Below are 20,832 nucleotides of genomic sequence, written 5' to 3' on the forward strand. Positions count from 1 at the left end.
AGATGAAAGGAGGACAATGATATTGATGAATAGAAATATTCTAAAATGATAAATGATAAATGATGAGTGCCTGAAAGCATCACTGTTGGCTCAAGTGCTCAAGAGGGAGGGGGAGCTGTTGGGAGGCTAAGGGACTACATTTGTTTTCATTCGCCATTGAACCGACAATATGTGATGTGATGGGGGAGTTTGAGTTTGTTTCAGCACTGTTTCAAGTCATCACTGACTGCATGATTTTCTTTCATCCACCTACTTGTTCTGGTTTCCATCTCGCTGTGAAACTTCATTAAAGGGAATGGTGTGGCATAAATTTGATACAAATGATGACACAAACTGCACGTAAAGGCAGAGTGAGCTGGAACCTTCAGAGTCCCCCTGACCTCTGATGTTCGTATCTCCCACGGAGAAAGTGAATGTGTGGCTATACGAGGAAACACCAGCTGCACATCGCTGTCAATCACACTCCTGTCTCCAATTGCTGTGAAACGTTCCTCGTCAATCTACATACTCTCACACATTCATGTCTGCGTGAAGGCGGCGACCATCTGTGATGGATTTGAGCTCGTCTTTGATGATGGAGGAAATATTTGCCACTGGCGGCTGCGCGACACCCCGCTGTAGCAGCTTCATACCAGCGGACGTCATTTTATTATCCTTTAATCGGTCCTTCTTTGCCTGTTTCATTCTCTGCAGGAGTCCTGTTTGCTTGTCATGAGTTGCTTGTCATTTCAATCTGATTTGAAGGTTTTCATGTGTGACTATGAATGAATTTATGGATGAGTTTGTTTCATGGGGGCTAATTAATTTTCTCATGTTGGAGATCTGGGGTAGTTCCTAAAATTATATTTCAATGTTGGTACATATGCACAAATCTGATTTGCTTTTTCAAACCACTGACTTTTTTTTTCCCATTTTTTGTTACTGATCTGTCCTGTTGCTGTAGATGTAGTTCCTAATGACCGTGTAAAAGAGTAACTTCTTCTTTTTTTTCTTTTTCCTTTTTTTTAAATATCGAACATATTGCTTGGCATGCTGACCAACGCACTCCTGAGTGTGAGATTTGGCACCATCCAAAACTAATTTTCTGACATAAACAATGCCATCAAGTGTGTTCAAAGTTGGATTTGGGGGGTGTTTGGGGCACAGATTGGGAGGTTGTATTCGATAAGTTAATATAGTACGAGGCAATCGAGGAAAATTTAATTACCGTAATTTCCAGACTATAGAGCGCACCGGAATGTTTGGCAGCATAATACCCTTTAAGTCTGAAAAATCCACTTAGCAGCCATGTCGTATAAGCTGCAGGATTCAGACCGCTAGAAAAAAGTAGCGACTTATAGTCGGAAATTACAATACAAAACAATACAGTCCATTTATTTAAAAATGAATAAATAAAAGTTACTTTTTCCCCCAATATCCTGTTGACCAAACAAAAGAGTGCCAATGCAAATTGCTGCTTATGAAAGTCTTCTTATGTTTTGAATTTGTTTTTGTGTTTTAACCGTACAGTTTTAAGCTTTATCTGGAGTGAAGCCACACTTGTGTGGCAGGCATGGAAACTTGTCATCCTTTATTGGGGAGAGTAGGAGTCTGATGCAAATAAACTCGAATAAACCCAAATAAGTTGGGACCCTCCATTCTCTATTCTTTATATATCAGTTGTCAGGTGAAGAGAAAGCCCCAAAACAACAATTCTTTTCATTGGTCCTTCACACAGTTCGCACACTACTTACTTCCTACTCATCCAACCCAACATCTGCCAGTGGAAAAGTATGGACAGCCAAGATACAGTATCAATATCTCAATGTTTTATCCATGTGATTAAAACGTTTGGTTCATGTTAAACAAATCAGACATTTTATTCAGTGATAAAACAGGAATCAGCAATGATTTATAAAGTGATGGCTTTTATAGATAAAACACAAGTGACGATTCATTCAAGTCAAAGAAAAGGCAATTTAACCACTCTGAGAAGACGCATGAGCGGCGTGTTTGCCTCCAAGGACAATTCCAGTTCTTTGATTGCCAAACGTTTCTCCATGCACACCAAGAAAATTTTAAATTAAAGGTGCTCCTCCTGTTAATCAGTTTTTCTCTTTCTTTGTACAGTCAGATGTTGCAGAACAAGGCTGCTAATTTCATTAGGAGGGAAGAACCTCGGGGGAAATTAGAGATCTTTTATTTTTATTTAACAAAGTTTAGAATGATAAGAGCAAGAATAGTTGGAGCCTAAGACCCGAAACTTGATGTTCGCATATAAAAACTGTTGTTTATCTTTTGAACTACGGTCAATTGTTGTTAGCTTGATTTAACTACTGAGCTACCACAATGTTGTGGTCCAAAGTGTCGTGAGAGCTGTTACCTCTACTGTCGATCTATTTATGACCCTCTCTCATAACATTTTGACATTACTCTGTTAGACTCAGTATGAGCTAACCAAGCTAGTCAGCTAGCTAAAGCAGTGCAGGCCTTTTGGACATGACACGTGCGGGTCAAGTTGGGGTGCGGAAGCTCATTAAATCCCAACATCAATAATTAAGCTCCCTGTTGCCACCCATCTCTCTGGTCCTGACTGTGGTTGCGCCTGGATCTGTGCGGCGCTGATGAGCTCAGCAGGCAACAAACACCCAGAACCCTGCTTGTTTTTAACTCTTCTTTGACTTCCCAATCGACTAGAGAGCCACCGATCCCACCCCTCTCCCCCGCCCCTCAAAACACATCAGCAGTCAGTTTTAAGGGATTTAACTTCAAAAGCGTTTTGTCTCATTTAAATCTTCCCTGCTTGCCTTTCCTTAAATCTGATCTTCAAAACAACATCAAATGTCTCTTCAAGTGAAGGGGAAGTGTTTGCTCTTGGTGGATTGACACGCGCTTTCCCTCCCTACTCCTCTTAAACTGCTGCTCTTTCAAGTGTAGTGGAAGTTTTAATTGGCATGCGTACACCTGCTGACTTATGCATATTACGTTCATGTCAACTGCTGTCCTCAGGTGTGTTTATAGCAAAACGTAAGTATATTTATTGTCAACAGTACCTCAAAATGAATATACAATTTTCTGCCCTTGAGATGGCGCCATAGTTCCAAAGGGTGCAGTGCTTTTTGGATGCCTGACCTGTTTGTGTTGTCTGGGAAGACCATTTCTCCTTTTTCCACCAAGTAAATGTAAACTGGTATGTATTTGGACTGTCTGAAGAAACCAGAGTGCCTGGAGGAATCCCACATATGAACACCAGAAAAGCTTGATGTTCACTCCAAACATGAGTTGACTGAAACCTGAGACTGCTTCCCCAATGTAACTTAAAGTGGAAGAGGAGAGACAACGGATGAGCTCTCTCATCGAAAGCCATCACAGGCGCTACGAAAGCTGGAAGGTGATGCTGGTTTCACATGAAAGATAAAACATGATTCACTTCCAAACACTTCATTAAGAGACAAATGCTGCACTAAAGATAAAGTATACGATGGACACTTTCATGCAAGCGACTAATAAACTCGACCACCAAACTGATTCATCAGTTCCGTTTTGGAAAATGCACAGGATGTGTAGGATGTTGGCTTGTGATGTTGGCCATTAACCGTGAATTTTCTCTGTATTTAAAAGTCTCTTCCTACTGTCATTAACAGTGGGTTCCAGCTGGTGGGTGTCCACATTCCTGCCTTCCTGATGACCGAAGTCCGTCATCCCCAGAATGCCAAGAAGAATCAAATGCGCCCCCAGACAGCCATGTGTGACTTCACTTCTCAGGTGTTGCTCTGTGTATGGTGTCATTATTGGCAGCTGGCGACCCCTGATGTGCATGTGCGATATGCTGCTGCATTTGCATGTACTGCAGAGAATCTAAATGATGTTTTGACCTCTTAACTTAAATGCCTCATTTGCTGCCCGTGTCCCCCCGGTGTGTCGGTGCATATCCAGCGCTCTAATTAATACGCTCCCCTGTCGTGGACGCGTTGGTCCACGGAAACACAATCCTTACACCCAGAATTCACCCCCGCTGCCATCGCTCGTGGACCTGCGGAGATGTGAATGTTCAAGGTTGCACAGAGAACTACTTCACCTCTGCATCATTGATTTGTCATAAATAAGTGATGATGTAGAGGTGAGGAGGATGCGGACGCAGAGTCCCGATCTTGGCTCGGACAATTGCACCCTGATGTTAATGAGTCATTGATTCCTACATCACTAAATAATGTAAATATGCATTAGCTGTCAGTGGCAAAATACATAATGAAAGGAGAAAGCGTTGTAGATGAAAATCTGCTGATGTTGGTTCCCGGAATCTTCAGGATAGTGAAGCTTGTGTTTGACTAAGCACTGAAGACCTCGGGTGAGAGACACTGTGGACTGGTCACCATGTCCATGGCAGGGCACATGTACTGTACTGTCACACCCCATTTAGAGTCAGCTCCAAACCCTTACTGCTGTGTGTTTGGACTACAGAACCTTGGCGTGTGATTTAAAATGTCAAGCTATTCACCTAAAAAAAAAATCAAACATGTTTTTACTTTTTTGGTCATTAATTAGTAGAGCATTATTTCCACACAATAATGGGTCCATGAAAAATGAAGGTGCTGAATAAGCACCAGTTTGCACTGTTTGACGCAATGACTAACAAAATGATCAGCTGACTGTTGATCTCAGCTTGTTGAATTCCCAACTATTTATTGTTTAATGTCAACTAATCTTTGTGTTTGTTCTTTTATACAACATGGTACAGTTGAGGTCGAGACCACCAAACCTCTGACTGAGACCAGAGCGTACAAAGACCCAGTCAAAGACCAAGACTCTGAGGGCCAGAGACCCAGTGAAGACCTTGACAACTGAGGGGGGCAAGACCAGAAACAAGACTGAACCAAACTGAGTGCAGAATAGATAAGCACAGATTGACACACATTTATTTCTTATTTCTTACAACATAAACTTTCGTCATGTTTTTAAATCAAAACTGAAATACCTTCATTATACAATAAATCTTTTTAAAACGGTGCCACAGCGAATTGTTGTGTGATCATGACCAAAACAGTTCACGGTGACCCACGTATTTTGGCTGACCAATGTCTTTTCACCACTACACACCAATAATTGATTCAAGCTAGTCAGCTGGACACTTCACAGCGTCACACACTTGTCTTGTCGTCACCTTCACGCCCGCCGTCAGAGCAACACGCTGACTTTTCTGTCGTGGTGTTGACCTTAGCTGCAGCGAGGATGGACAAATGTCAGAGAACATCCCTGCTGGCTGAGCGGAATTTGTTAGATTTAACACACCTGTCACGCTTAACTGAGGAGGAGACGGAACAAATACAGCCATGTCAGCCGGGACATTGGAAGGGCATCAGCCAGAATGATTCAGATAAAGAAGTGGAGGCGTTTTTTAATTTGATTAAACACGAGTTTTGCAAGATATAACCATGAACATACCACACCATAGTATCACGCTTGAACCACCATGAATGTTCCAAAGTTAACTGACCCTTCCTGAAAATTTGGACAGAAGCATAAGCCATTTGCAGCATTTATCACAAAGAAAGTCACTTGGCTAGATTGCAGACTGTCTGAGAGTTGGCAGCTTTGTGTTCTTAGCTAGGGGTTTGGGAATCCCTCTATCCTCTTCAGACACAAGCTTTTCTTGAGTTTTGCTTTTTTGCAGTATGTGATACGAATTATTAAAAGGGGTAATAACTGAACTTTGCCGGGTAAGGAAAGCTGTGTTTACAAAGACAAACATCCTTGTTTGTTGACAATGCTGTTATTAATAATAATGCTACTCTTACTTAAAATATGTCCCTGTCATTTGAAGCTGGATGACTTTTTTGTGCATGTAGTACGTTCACTCGATTTATTCTCATAATGTGAATATAATTTCATTCCTGTTCTGTTTCCCCTTGGTGTTTGTATGTGCTCATCCTTCTGTCTTTTTTCTCAGTGAAATGGCTGTAATGTTGTTATGTCACTAAAAGATGATGCGGCCAGTGTCCCTAAATGTGGCTAATAGAGCAACATTTTAAAAATTGAAAATAAAGAAAATAGCATGCTGATGGAAGGCAAAACTCTAATCTACATGCATGTGGACGGGGGGAAGGTAGTTATTTTATTACTTCAATGGAGGAGTAAAGTTGTAGTAGATCACACAGAGTGGAAACACGTATGAGCTCTGGCATGACAGCTATTGATGCAAACTCATTTTACACAGTGGCCACTGGTGGGCGACCCTGAGTGATGATGAACTCATCTAATACTTATGAAGTATTCAGTGTTTATACTCTTCAAAAAGTCACATGGTCTGCTTGTACATCTCTATCGAGCACAGTGAGTTGGGAGAAAATTCCGTCTATTTCTAACTGTTAAAGTTTTCCAGCCAACGTGAGCAACCACGGCGTGTGACTGATTGCCTTGGCAAACTTGACAGTTAATGCCACCTGATGCCAAAAGCAGTTGCGATGTCGCACCATGCGGTGACCTATAGTTTTATGTATATTGATGTCGCATTTGAAGACACCAAAGCATGTGAGGCGGTGCTCTCTTTCCAGGTGAAGAGACATGTGCGCTGTGTTTAGGTTTTAAAGTTACAGATAACTCAGAAAGATGTTTCATTTTGAAACTTTGACGAAAGTACTTTTGCTGGCTGATTCCCTGTATGAACAACATTTCAACTGCAACTACACTAAAACTGTGGTGGCTAGGCAGAAAAAAAATCGAACTCAGTCTTATTAGAAGTGGTTCAGCTTAGTGGTTTCGCCTGTTTGGTGTGATTCACCTGCATAATTACATTCATTGTAATTCTCATCCAGCAAAATCAGCGCAGTACCCTGATGGCCTTCATTGGCCCCCGGCCTGCAGGTTTTACAGAATTACGATTCCCAAGACAATGGGAAATGCCTCATCGGCTAAGGGTGAAATAGCATCCATGTTTTCCACCTGACAGAAAATTCAAGGTCCAATTGTGTCTCTTTTCTTCCCAGGAACCACCTGCACACTCAGGGTTCATCTGCTGTACGTTTCATTGTTCAGCAACCACAGTAAAAGCCACATTTCTGTCTGCGTGTGTTAGAGAGTAATCCTATTACGCAGAGACAGACCCTGAACTGGGAATCCTCTGACTTCCAAGTGAAGTAAATGGACTCATTTCACAGCTGTGACACACAAACCAAATGTGATGCGTTTTAATTCCCAGTGGCCGTTTCATCCATGTGTGGCCCCGTCCAGGTCTGAGTTCTTTTTGCGAACACGACCTTTGTTATGAAGAGGTCTAGAGGCGAGCGTTCACTCGTGTGTTCCAGTCTTTTGCGGAGAGGGTCGGCGTTAGGACCCGGGGGAAGTCACATACCAGACATGGTAAAGATGATGGAAATTACAGTGGCTTAGACAGGATGTAGATCACATGGAATTTTTATTAGTTCTTCTTTTTTTCATAAATAAAACGCTCTACTGACGATAACACGTGAGCTCATACTAAGAGATGTCAACTGCACGACCCCGCACTGATCCATTTGATGTCATAATTAATCGTGAATCCTAAGGAAAAGGCTTTTGACTAAAACAATGTTGACTGAAGTTATGTTATATTGCGTATTTTGCATTTTTGCTTAAGATAGGACCTCATTCCCCTTAACAAACGCTTGATATTATGGTGAAATATCTGTCTATTTCACCCATTTTGATTGCCCTTATTTTGAAATGCACCACCGGAACTTCTGCTAGTATCACTACTCATATCTTACTTTCCGGTCGCCGGTGAGGTGCGCGTTGTTCTGCTCTGCTCCACAACTCCCCGTCTGTCAGTCGGTGACCGACTGAGCGCTACCTCTGTGTCACATACACACACATACACGAATACACGTACACGCCGGCAGATTGTTAGTTGCACGCGTGCACTGGCGCACAAACACGCACGCTCGGACCTCGCTGCAGGAGGAGAAGAAGAGACGCTTCTTTTTATCCGCCTCCAACTTCTGGCTGAGCTTTTCTTCCTGTCTTTCCGCCTCTTCAACTCCAATGCGAGGATTTTACCACACTTTTCGTCGTTTATGTCACTTTTTGCTCAAATCTGAGGAGAAGCAGCTCCAGGACCGGAGGGGAGCATGTCAAGTAGTCCGCGCAACTGAGCCAAAACTAGCGGAACAAGATGGATAAACGGAGTTATACTCGCGTTTTGCCTGCTGTTCTTATCCACTTAGTACTTTTGGGATTTACAAGAGGACAATTCTTTCCAGGTAAATCACAATTTTAACCTTTTTCCCAGACTTCTCCCGTCGGAGCGGTGACATTCTATCGTGCGTAATAGCACATTTTCAGAGCGAGTTTCCGCTCATATTTGATTTCCGTTTGCATTTAAATAATAGAATGCATGATACTGTCTATTTGTTATTTTTAAATGCGACCTTGGTCCTAAATGTCCATAGTTAGCCCGCGTTGTGCCGCGCGCAACCACGAGCTCCAACGATTTCTTCTCCTGGTTTCGTCCGTAAACGTCAACTGCTGTGATATACGGGAGTTACTTAAGGCTCTTTTGTGTAACTTTGTTACCATGGAGCTTTTATTTTTTCCCGTTAACTTGCCCGGCACGTTGTTTTCTGCCGCCAGTGGCTGTGCGCAACGCAGCGCAGCGGAGCGCCTGTGAAATCGCCTGGTTCACTTGTCTCAAATGAAAATAGCGTGCCAGGTACATGAACTATACCATCGATGTACATATCAGTATATTCATGCAGGGCTATTGTTTAATTACAGGTGTTTGGGCGTGTGGACATTTAGGCTAAAATACATTGGCGATTTCGCGCATAAGGTAGTTTGGCATTGGATGCGAACGTAATGCATCATGACTAAATTTGCAATAAAGCAGTAACATGAGCCAGTAAAACCTAAAACCGCTAAAACTGGGGGTCAAAACGATTCATATTTTTATGTCAATTCGCTGCAAATTCTATTCAAATTCAAATTCAACGTGTTGAACTCAAATCTAGATCAACGTCCATCACTTGAATGACCTTCCGACTGCTTTATAATTAGGAAAAGCATCACAAAAGTTGAATTAAGATTACAATTTATTGCAATACAAGTTTTGTGCTCCGTTGTCATTCAAAGCCGTCATGCTATTTCGTCCTGCCGCGGTAATGACTATATGGTAAGTTTTTCAAATGTTTTCTCAGATTCAAATACACACAACATTAAGAGCGTCCACACACGATACTCAGTGTTTGCTTGTCTTTGAACGCTCTGTTTGGTATTCATGACTCGTCAGGTCGCAAAAAGAAGCTACTTTTGAAGGGAAGACCGGCTCTGGCTGCGAGTCCCATCTCCTGCTCTTTTCTGTCTGTGCGTAATGGTCTAGATATATGTCACTTGATGTTGGACTTCGAGGGTCATGTATTTCCTGTTGCCGTTGTGATCTGAAGGGACCGAAAAACGCTGTTGTTTGAGTTAAATACAGAAGTTGATTCCTAGTCACTGTACTCTAACCTGCTATGTGGTTCTGGAACATCCTGTGTTTTAAGATATTCGTGTGGCCCGATATGATGCATGCTTTGGAATTTCGGATTGTCCCGGTTTTTTTGTGATTTAAAAGCGGACTGAAGAGACTGTACGGGCAGCGTTTGTCCCAGCTGCGCTACTGTTTATAATCGTAGGGGGGCAGTATTGGCCCGTAAGAAAGGCTGCGCCCCTATAGACACACAGACACACAGACCTGTAGTCTCCGACTCATTTTGACTCTAAAAACATACGTTCGTAAGTATAAATCATGCGATCAAAATGTGGAAAATTATTTCTGGGGCTGATTGTACCTTCCGCCCAACAGCAAAGACCTGTCCCTCTAAATGTAAGTACTTCAAGTCAAGTTTTAAGCTGGTTTGAATAATTAGTCCCACTGTAAACCTGATGTCAAGAAAGGTGATAGGAGTGTTATGATGAAGTTCATTTTTCTTTTGTGGCTTGCCTTCTAACTGATTTCTGAGAACAAAACCACATTACTCCATTTCAGGTTCTTCCAGTTTGCCTTCTTTGGCCCTGGGTGACTTTTTTAAAATCTCTTTTGTGGCTCTTTAGATCTCTAAACTCATCGAGAGACTGCTTGACTGTAAACGGCTTCTCCACTGCTGAACACTGGTGTTAGTCCTGACACTCACTGAACAATGCTTTTGGACATCACCTGCTCTAAACGACTTCTGGTTATTCAGCCTTGTTGTATCTGTTACTGTAATCTTTCTGCTTTTGATCTTGGTGGTGCATGATTCACTCAGAATCAATGAATGAGCTTGGATGAAAATTTGTTGTTCCCGTTTAACACTAAGAGAAGAAGACATAAGAACATAAGAAGTCCTATAAGGCGCTGCAACAGTTGCAGTCTGAGAAGCCAAAAGGTTTGCTAAAAGTTTCTCATGAAGCAGTTGCACAATATTTGACATCATTTTGGTTGTCTTCTGTCCAGGTCTCTTTTTGGATCAAGTGAGCGATCTATTGCCCTTGACACAGTCTGAAGTAATAACGCACATGATCATGACTTAGAACTCATATTGCCATCCCCAAATTTTCCACATGCATAATCCCTCGCTTGTTCTCGCTTTCCTAATGTTGCAATAATGCGAATGAAACAGCTAATTAGCGCGGCCAACTTAATCATCTGGATGTGAAATAATACAAATGAGTAGTTGGCTGCTTCTGTCCTCCATCATCATCATCTCGGAGCTCATTTGTAGGCTCCTTAATTCTCAAACCACATTACTCTTTTTTTTTTGGGAGCTCCCAGTGAGTCAGAGCTGTGGGTGACTAAATGTAACAGAACATATCTGAGGATACTCATATGTGTGCTCTAAGTAAGCCAGTGAGAGGAAACGCCTACGTCAGCAATCAAACCAATAACCACCCACAGTATTCGCACTTGAAATTGTTCTGCCGTTCTCAATTCCACTGATGTCGTCAGACAAGTCTCTGAGATATGAACAGAAGGTGGAAAGTGACATTATTAGCTTGGGATTTTGTTCATGAGTTTGGGAATTATCTTACCAGGAGAAAGATATTCAGTTTTGATGGTGTTGTCATTCCGTGTTCTCTTGCCATTCTTCCCAAGGGCACGGCTCACTGGTTGGATGCACGACTTTAGTTTGAAAGAGGGAAGTCTTGGCCTCCATTTGAAATGTGGCCGAGGTCGGAGAGCTTGTCCACCCATTTTACAATCGTAATGCTAAAGACTCCAGAATGTTGGCAGATTTGACGCCCACCACGTGACAAGTTGACGGTCGACTGTTTGGTGGTGTCATCTGTGTTAGAGGTGAATGCGCAGGAAAAAATTGCGATCTTCGCACTTACAGCCCAAAAAGTCCATGCCACAGTCCAAGACATGCAACACGGAACGCTGTCTTCTGCCACATTAGACAAACATTAGACTCAAAAGTCCACCAACATAAATGTTTACGCCACGGGATTAAGGACTGTTTGAAAAGTCAGGTAATGAAACACAGAAGCAGGTATCAAAATAGGTCAATTTCAGAAGAGATATTCCTATAGCTAACAGGGTCATCCACAGCAGTTTAGCCATGTAGTGGCCCCCAACTATGTGATTTTCGATCAAATGTGGTGGGAATTCAACTCCTACGCTGGGAGTTCCATGGAACATCAGTGGTGTTGCTCATAACAGTACATTTATATTGTAGGTACAGCAAGGATCTAGAGGGTGAAGAGAACAATTATCACCTGGACTGGACTTCAAATGGAAGACAACAAAAACTCTCTTATGGGCCTTCTGAATGTCTTTGAGTTGCCTACAGTATATGTGTGTCTTTTTGATGAAGATTGTACTGTATCGTGCATTAACCTTCTTTGTTCATCAGTGACTTTTCTGTTTTTACGGGGCGAAAATTAGGTTGTTAGTTGAACAGAGAAACTGATGTAATCTTTTTATGTCATTATACAACTGTCCTCTGCCCTCTTGTTGTTTGGGGTTCAGAATCGTATCAGACATTCTCATCACTTATTTTAGGGTGGCACTATACATTTAGCTTTTGGCTCTTTTTGTCTTTTGGATTTAAGTGAACTGATGCTTTGCTAATGTTTCATGGTCAGGGCTTTAGCGGCAGATCGATGTTAAACGAAGCAGAGGTGTTGCTTGTGTGTCTGTGTGTAGCTCCTGATCTACGACTTTGAGCTTCAGAGACCGCTAATTGTTGAGCAATCTGGTCGGATGTGGAGGTGACACCACGGGTGTCGAGGTGTGTGTTTTCAAGAAAACCAATTTACAATTTGTATGCCAGTTAATGAGATTTCTTTGGCGGGAAGGACACTGGCAGGGTGGGGTGCTAGGAAGGGGTGTAGCGTTAAATGTGTATGCAGCAAGTGTATCAACGTCTCCGGCTCTCCTTGACTCACGTTCTTGATTTGTTGACGCATGTGAGGGACACAGGGAAGAGTGAGCCATGGTGAGGTTTGATCAGATCAACAGCAACTCAATTACTCAGCCCTTTGTAGGATTAATATACATGTTTGTCTTCATACGTGCGAGAGATAAAGCCACTGAGGAGTCTAACTGTGAGACAAAGGGACGGACACCCACCACCACCTTGAGTTTGAAGAATGTAATTACTTTGACAGTGTAATTACCAGCAGCTCTTGCACACTGACTTACGCTATTTGATTAACCAACACCTTCAAATAACAATGGAGGCTTGACACAAAAATGTGCTTTGCAGATTTTTACTAAGGATGGACTTTATAGGCTTGCAATTTACATAAAACCCCTAAATGAAGATTGATACAAGGAGCGGCATGTTTTGCAATAGATTTCAGCTTGAATCTGTCTTTTTCTGCCACTTTTTCATATATGTGGGATCTGAATAAGCCCCTCCTTTTAGGGTGTTTTGACTAATAACTGACTTGTATCATTTACTTCAACTGGTAGAAAACGTGTTGTTATAAAATAATGTTAAACCTTTTCATTGGTCATTAATCTGCCTCCAACTCATGAACTGAAATGTTGCCATTGAGCTAGAGAAAGATGATTGTTGGCAGTGTTTCACAAGTATTTTGATTGATTTTTGATTGAACTTCTTTCCCAGAGAGAACTGCAGCATGATCACCATCTACCTTCTTTCTTTCTTACTATCCGACCTTTGGACAAACACCTCCTGTCCCACTAATACTACTATAGAGATGAAGTAAATGAAGGACAATATTATGAAGGGAAATGAGCAACTTCATGCTGGTTTGCACTAGGGATGGGCAATAACTTATCGTACACAATGTACCGCCAAACACAATCTCGCACACGTGAACATGATGAGACCATGACGGCGATGAAAAACAACCATTTCAGGAGAGAGAATTGTGAAAAGGGTTTTCATCTCAATGACAGTTTGTATAATGATTTGAGAATAGAATATGACTAAATGATCATTTATTCTCATGATTTATAATATTTCCTCAATAGCATCTAGGAAATGTGTCCAGACTGGTCCATAGTTCAAGTCAACTGTTACGAGACATGAGATACAGCAGACAGACGGCTCAATTTAACCCATATATAAAACGGGCAGAGCAGTCTGTCAGACACGAGTGGCTTCTACCCAAGACCTGAAACATTGAATTTCTCGTCTCTACACTTAGTTAACTATTATATTTAGACATAAACAAATAATGATGTTGGAGACAAACTCAACTAATAAGTTTCATCACAACACAGTTTCAAGAGAGAATGTAGCATGTCCAACACATGGAATAGAATGAAAATGTATTGTATCATTATGTATGGTTATCGCCGGAATGACATTTATCGTGATTATTTATTGTGACTTTTTTTTTTGTCATCCCAAGTTTGCACTCTCTGAGTACTTTTGTTACTTATATTTTGAACCTCTTTTTTTCCAAGCAAATCTGTAGTGTTCTATGGCATGTGCTGTACACACCTGTCAGCTGGAGAGACAAGTCTGCGTGGTGCTTAAGCTGTGTGACAGACAGGAGTGTTTTGTTCTCTGTTAACTGTGCTGTTGAGTCATCTGTTAATATGTTTGATTCAACTTTGCTCCCCTTGGTTTCCTGGGCGAAAGAGGAGACATAACAAAATCAATTTTCTATTTTATCCAGTGAAATTCATCACAAGAATATTGCTGTATTGATACTTAATAAAGTTATCTGGGATTGTTTTTGATGTTGAGCTATCTTGTGTATTTTGTGAAACTGCGTTTAACTCCATAAACAAGGCGACTCTGAATTCTATTGTATTGAGTGTTAAGGGACAATACTGCACACTGTTTCACTCTACTTTGTCTCTTGCCCTGACCATCATAAAATGATGTAGCTAGTCTTTTCCTCATGCCATAAGATGAATAGTCAAACCCCATAACTCATGTTATGTTTACCTTGTCCTTGTGGGACAGTATCACGGCTCATCATAGTTCAAGAGTACACTAGACCTTCTTTAAGAGTTAAAGCTTTCTCTAATATTCCAATCTGATTCACGTCAAAATAATTTGTGGCTATCAGTTTAACTTCACCGGCAGTGAAAAGTGATGGCGCTTAACTAGAGTGAGGGAGGACGTGTTTAATGTGGAGAAACCAAAGACGAGGATGGGTGAGATGAAATAGTGGTCGGAAGAATAAACAGGAAATATTTAAAAGTATGGCAGCAGCTGATGAACTGATTGAATTAGCTGAAGGAGAGGAGGAGAGGCAGGCTGTGAAAAATAGAGGACAGATGAGTCAAAGCAGGTGGTCTCAGATAAAGGACAAACAGAAGAAGAGAAGAGAAGGTCACCGGAACAAAGAAGGACCTTGTAGGCAGAAATGTCTCTTCGTAAGGGAAAGACGAGAACATGGAAGGGTGAGACTGAATTTAAGAGGCGAAGGAGACAAGAGGAGGTGGAAGACAAATAGATAAAGCACTTCAACTTTCGGTGTTGGTGGGAGAGGAGGAAAAATGACAACGGGTCAAGAACAGAAAAAAAAACAAAAAACGATTGGCAGTAAATTGATTACGTCTGTGTGTTATCGACTGTCTGAGTGGCTGTAATTGTTTCCTCTGCTGTGCGTGTGTTAAAGCGAGCGAGAGAGCACTTTATGACGGGTTGTCTGTCACCTCGTGCCCTGATCTGTTTAGTATTCTGTCCGTTCTACACACACACCATCCCAGTGTGTGTCTGCCTAATCCCCAGCACTTATTCTGTTGGCTTGACTAACTGACAGACTAATAGCAGGGGCAGGCGGAAGGGGTGTGAGTGTGTGTGTTCTTGTACATTTATCTTTGTGAGGACCAGCATGAGTTTTTAATCAACAGAGTTAGGACATTTGGACAGGTCCTCACTTTGTTAAGCCTCATTTTGAGGGTTAAAACTACGAAATAGCTGGGTTATTATAAGTGGGGTTTAGTTTGGTTAAGAGTAAAGGTTAAGTTTAGCCATTTGTTTTTCGGTGGTTTAGTTTAGGGCAGTGTTTCTCAATTATTTTCTGTTGCGCCCCCCCCACGAAGAAGTAAACATTTTGCACCCCCCAATTCTCTGCCGCCTCTGTAAATAGTATCATTGGTCTATAAAATTATTATAAGTACATGTCTGCTTTACACAGTAACCTTGTTAACATGAAAGAAAAGAAAAAAGAAAGTAATATAGAGCAACTTACAATAAAGAATAAGTTTATTAACATTGTTTTTGTCAGTAACAGAAAACACTTAAGTGCATGAGATTGCCTGAAATAAAAAAAAAATCATGAGTGGATATACAATTACATTTTATTCTAAAAAAAATGTATGTTGCGAGGTCACATGCGCCCCTGGCATCACTCCATGGGGAATTATGTCAACCACTGTCCTCACTAAGACAGGAAGACAAACGCGTTTGCGTTGTATTGCTATATTTGTGGGGACCTTTTGCTTTTGTGGGAACCTTTTCCTAGACCCCACAAGTTTAAGCTTCAATTTGAGGAATAAAACTTGACAATTCCTGGGTCATTGTGATTGAGTCCTGGCTATGGTTAGCCATTTGTTTTTTGGATGGCTAGTATTGGAAGAGGCTGGGAAAGTATTACCTCAGTGGCTGGTCCCCACCAAGATAGAGATCCACACGTGTATGTTGGTACACAATAGCATACATCTCAGTAGACTCAACACATTTGAGGGATGAAAAACAATATATGGATTGATCATGATTAGAATTGTAATGGAATTACCTTCTTAATTAAAATTCACAAACATATTTCTTGTTTAAAAAAAAAGGCAACTTTGCATGTTATATTATATTGTAGAATTATTATTATACATTCAAAATTGTTTCAGTTTTGAAAGAATTGATACTGTTTTGCCAAAGGGCACCCTCTAGTGGCTGCTTATGTCACCACCGATATAAAACACTATCATAACTACTCTACTCATTGGCCACACGCCATTGGCCTAGTGGTTAGCACTTTTGCCTTGTAGCAAGAAGGCTGCAGGGTCAGGCTGGTGGCCTTTCTGCATGGAGTTTGCATGTTCTTCCCGTGTGCGTGTGGCTTTTCTCCAAGAACCCCTGTTTCTTCCAACGATCCAAAAACATGCTAATTTGGGGTTCAGTTTTATTGAGCACTCTAAATTGTAGGTGTGCGCGAATGGTTGTTTGTCTGTATGATGATGAACTGGCGAACTGTCCAGAGTGTCCCCCGCCTATCGCCTGTTGCTGCTGATAGTAGCATGTCTCCCCCTTCGACCCTACTCTGGAGGACAACGCGAAATAGAAGATTACTTAATTTCCTTTTAAAAAAGGAAATGAATAAATAAATATAACAATTATTATTATTAAAAATAATGGTAATATATAATATAATATATGAGTGACGTTGCTTGGGCAATATAATAATAATAATCATAATAATGGTCTGTCATATCATTACTCGCAGATTTGCTTGGATATCTTCACGAGAAAGACAAAGCAGGAGATCTAGTCCAAGCGCAATGAAGCATCCATCTCCGTCTGACCCTGAGACTGAAGTGAACACACTCAGCAGGATAAAAACAAAAAGCATTTTCCACCTCATTTATGGTGGATTGCTTTCAATGATGCGCCAGTGCCTGGGATTTTATCCTGTGTTTTCATGGCTGCTGTTTTTGTGTGTGAGGAGTAGGTGAGGAAATTGACAGCCTTCAATTGAGTGGCCACCATTACTTAATGGAGCTATGCAATCTTATGTAGATGGTGAGATGTGACGCTGAGTGCAGGTGTCATCGGCGACAAAAAAAAAACATTTTTTCCTTCCCTCTGATTTTTCTTTTTCTAAACATGACCTGTCATGTCTGTCTGAAAGAACTTCCACTTAAGTGCAATGAAGCTGTCGGTCTGTTCACAGATTACATGTGAATGCAGTTAAACTCATGCAAAACCTCTCCTCTCCATCAGATGTGCATTTTTGGCTTCTCCTCGCTCCACAAATGTTGTTTCAAGCTGTCACACTGATGGTCTCGACACTGAGCGGTTCACTCTGCCTTCTGAAGGGAAAAAAACTTGTTTCATGACAGTAACTTTGATCGCCAGCCACCACCCTTCTGACAAATAGCTTTTTCAATCAAGCCAACACAAAAGCGGAATTGTAGTTTATTTCATAGATGGAAACACTCGACTGAAAAAATGTCACTGCTGCTGGTGCGATCGCTCATGTCTGCGGACTCTGGACTGTCAAATTAATTCCTGGATAATAATGATCTAAATAGGGGGGAGGTTGAGAATTAATCAGCGCTTTCAGCGGTGACATTCAATCTTTTATCCTCAGAGGGCAAAGTAGGAACGTTAGCACGGAAATGTCACAGTAATGTTCTTTCAATGCAGAGTCCCTTCTAAAAAGTTATTAGATAATCTCCTTGGAGGCCAAATGACGGACGGATGAAAATTTCCAATTGTGCAGGCCTCTTATCATCAGTCAAACCACGACTGACCGTGAACATGTGAACGCTTCCAAAACTGGAGTAAAATATCAAATAAATCTAATAAATAACACTACTGACCCTAATATTGAGCTCATCTCAAACACTCACCTGAAATGAGTTGGTGGGTTGGACTTTTTAGGGTATTAAGTTTATCTATGTGGGAATGGCAAGGCTACTTTGGTGCTGCACCTACTGATGCTAGCGTTGAGACTGACTGAAGGGTGTCACGCATGATTGTGAACTGACATCAGTCGAAACCACTGAATCTTGCATAACATTATTCAACTATTACTAAAGGACCAATGTAACAGTGTGCACAACTTTGGCTGTTGTGTAAATTGCAACGGTTGTCAAAAAAAACAAAAAACAAAGCAAAACAAAACAAAGAAAAAACTAAATTAAAATCTACATGAACTAATGAATATAAGTGAATAATCATGTAATATGTTAATATGGGTGATCTTTACATGTATATATTCATATACTGTGACACTGTGCCATAGTGATATGAAAATTAAGTTAATTATGTTTTGAGACAAATAATGAAGAAACAGTTCCCTTCTACCCACTATTTGTTGTAGGGATGAGACAATGCTTTTGTGATAAATGCCCCATCTTGCATGTGACCGTGTGGAAAGGATGAAATGAGTGTGTCACCCTCTGAATGCATGAGACCCCTGCTGGAGTAATTAGGATGTTGGCGATGTAAGCATTCAAAAGAAGCGAAACTTCCTCTGTTCTAATTAAAATAACTGCTGATTAATGCAAGAGGTCCTAATGAAGCTTAACACGGTTTCTTAGTAATTAATTCCTATTTAATAGGAGACGTTGGGCGAGGTAGGCGGCGTCTGCTTAGTCGGCTGAACCAACAAGCTTCAGGGTGGGAAGAGCATAAGTACAGGATGGATCGCAGAACGTAACCGAGTTAATGAGATAAATAAGCATGTGTGAATAGGAAGAGACTGTTAACAGAGTTATGGAGGAAAAGACTGAGTGGAGGTATGAAGTATTTTAGCATGAGCCTGTTTGTGTGGGAAAATGGATACACAGATGCGGAAGGTCACTCTCAACCCTCTGGAATGAAAGGAATTTCATGGCGATGTGAGCGTTCATTTTTTATTTTCTACAGCTTCTATTGAGCAGATGCAATCAAGATCATCATCATGCTTGATTCAGTAATATTATAAATGCATTGCCTGTATTCATGACTGGTTAAGACTTTATATTGTGGTACATCACTGAACAACGTGATAAAAAAAAATCCCATTTCATTGTAGTCTTGTATGGTTTCCTCTCCAAACTTGGTGACATGTGAACCTGCTCATCTCATAATTGCCCTGTCAGAGTTTGTCTGGAGCCAATATGCCGCATTTATGTAAATGAAAAAAGCCATTACCGGGGGCTGACAGAAGGGCCAGACCCGCTGTCTGAAGAGAAGCCAGTGAGGTAGCAGAATACAGGCAAAAGTGACAGATACAGAGGAAGACACAAATGCTCTATATTTAATGGAGCTTTGTGAGTTCCTTGTGAAACACAGCACGGCCCTTTTTTTAGTGTCTCTGCCATTGCGATAAATAAAAACTACAGAAATAAATGTGAAGGCACAGGGTAAGCTGACCGCTAACAACTGTCTTTTAGTTGGGGTGTCATGGGATGTGATGCAGGTGTCAAAATTTCAATAACTAAAAAACAATGTCATATTTAGTCATTATACTGTTTTCTCAAATAATTTACCTAACATTCAATGCATCACTGTCAGTGTTGAAGACTGTATAAAAGCTTGGTCAAACATTTTTTATATAAAAACCGTAGCAGATTAGTACACTACCTAATATTTAGTGAATTTACCAATCTATGTGTTAAGATTTTTTACTTTTACAACTTTACTTTTACAACTTAATACTGGTGTGATGTTCTGAAAATGAGGAATAATTACAGTGGTACCTCGGTTTTCAAACGTCCTGGAATTCGAACAAATCGGAGTTCGAACAAAAATTTTGAGATTTTTTTGCTTCGAATTTCCAACGAAAATCCAGAACTCGAACGCCCCCGAAAAAAGCCGGAAAAAATATAACATGTGCGGACCGATCAGCTGACCGACGGCGCGCTTTGTTATTGTGTATAACGCAGCCTCTGTATGCAGACATGTCCCGTTAGCTGCATTTACTGACTGTTTTTTCTTCATATTGAGGCGTAAAACCTTTCCTGTCTCCTGGACCGTGGTAGAGTGTCACAGGGGAGGTGCTGGCTCTCGACACCTCCGAGGCTGGAGTGCGCACCCCAGGGTTTTATGTCATGTTGTCGGCTGGAGCTGGGACAGGGATGAGATGAGTCTCGGACAGAGCGTTACTTAGTTTATGACTTTGTCACAGCCAAACTGCACAGAACCGCACATTCAGAGCCGGACATGCACCGGGCGCCTCTTCACTTCTCAAGAGACGTCACTCACTTGGCAACCCCTCCCACATGCAGCGGCCACACACACACATACACGAACAGCGCACCTGCAGCAGACGCACTACATTCACTCCTACAAAAGCCTATTTTAAGGCTTGGAACGCATAATTTCTTTTTCCATTCATTGTAATGGGAAAAATCGATTCAGATTTCGAACAAATCGCTTTGCGGATTGTGGTCGAGAACCAAGGTACCACTGTATATGTTTTTCAATGTACAAAATGTGCGAACATATGACAGGTAAGCCACTTTATGTTCTCTGAGCTAAAGTGAGTTTCCTTTGGACACGAAGGTTTCCTTCTTGGTGCAATCATGTGCTTAACGGCTGAGTTAAACCCTGTCCATCGTCAGAGTCTGAGTCCATGACAGTCTCTGTCAATTTCTGTTCAGTGATTCACCAGGATGCACACTGTGCATCAACTTGAACACAAATGAAACCATTTACGCCAGTAGTATGCAAGATGTTTTGCAGTATAGGACATGAAATGTCTATGACTATGGCAAGTTAA

General features: G+C 41.3%; 1 protein-coding gene across 16 annotated transcripts in view; it reads left to right on the top strand.

Moving 5' to 3' along the window:
• The first annotated feature begins 7,783 nt into the window (after window positions 1-7,783).
• The window catches only part of LOC128760232 (receptor-type tyrosine-protein phosphatase T-like), a 203,969-nt gene continuing 190,920 nt past the window's right edge, over window positions 7,784-20,832 (top strand). For all 16 annotated transcript variants that reach the window (XM_053867406.1, XM_053867409.1, XM_053867407.1 and 13 more), the window contains exon 1: window positions 7,784-8,213. In XM_053867406.1, coding sequence (XP_053723381.1) covers window positions 8,126-8,213 — 88 coding nt within the window. In that variant the 5' untranslated portion in view covers window positions 7,784-8,125. The remainder of the gene's footprint in view (window positions 8,214-20,832) is intronic.

The sequence above is a fragment of the Synchiropus splendidus genome, chromosome 6 (assembly GCF_027744825.2).
Source record: "Synchiropus splendidus isolate RoL2022-P1 chromosome 6, RoL_Sspl_1.0, whole genome shotgun sequence".
NCBI classification, from domain to species: Eukaryota; Metazoa; Chordata; class Actinopteri; order Syngnathiformes; family Callionymidae; genus Synchiropus; species Synchiropus splendidus.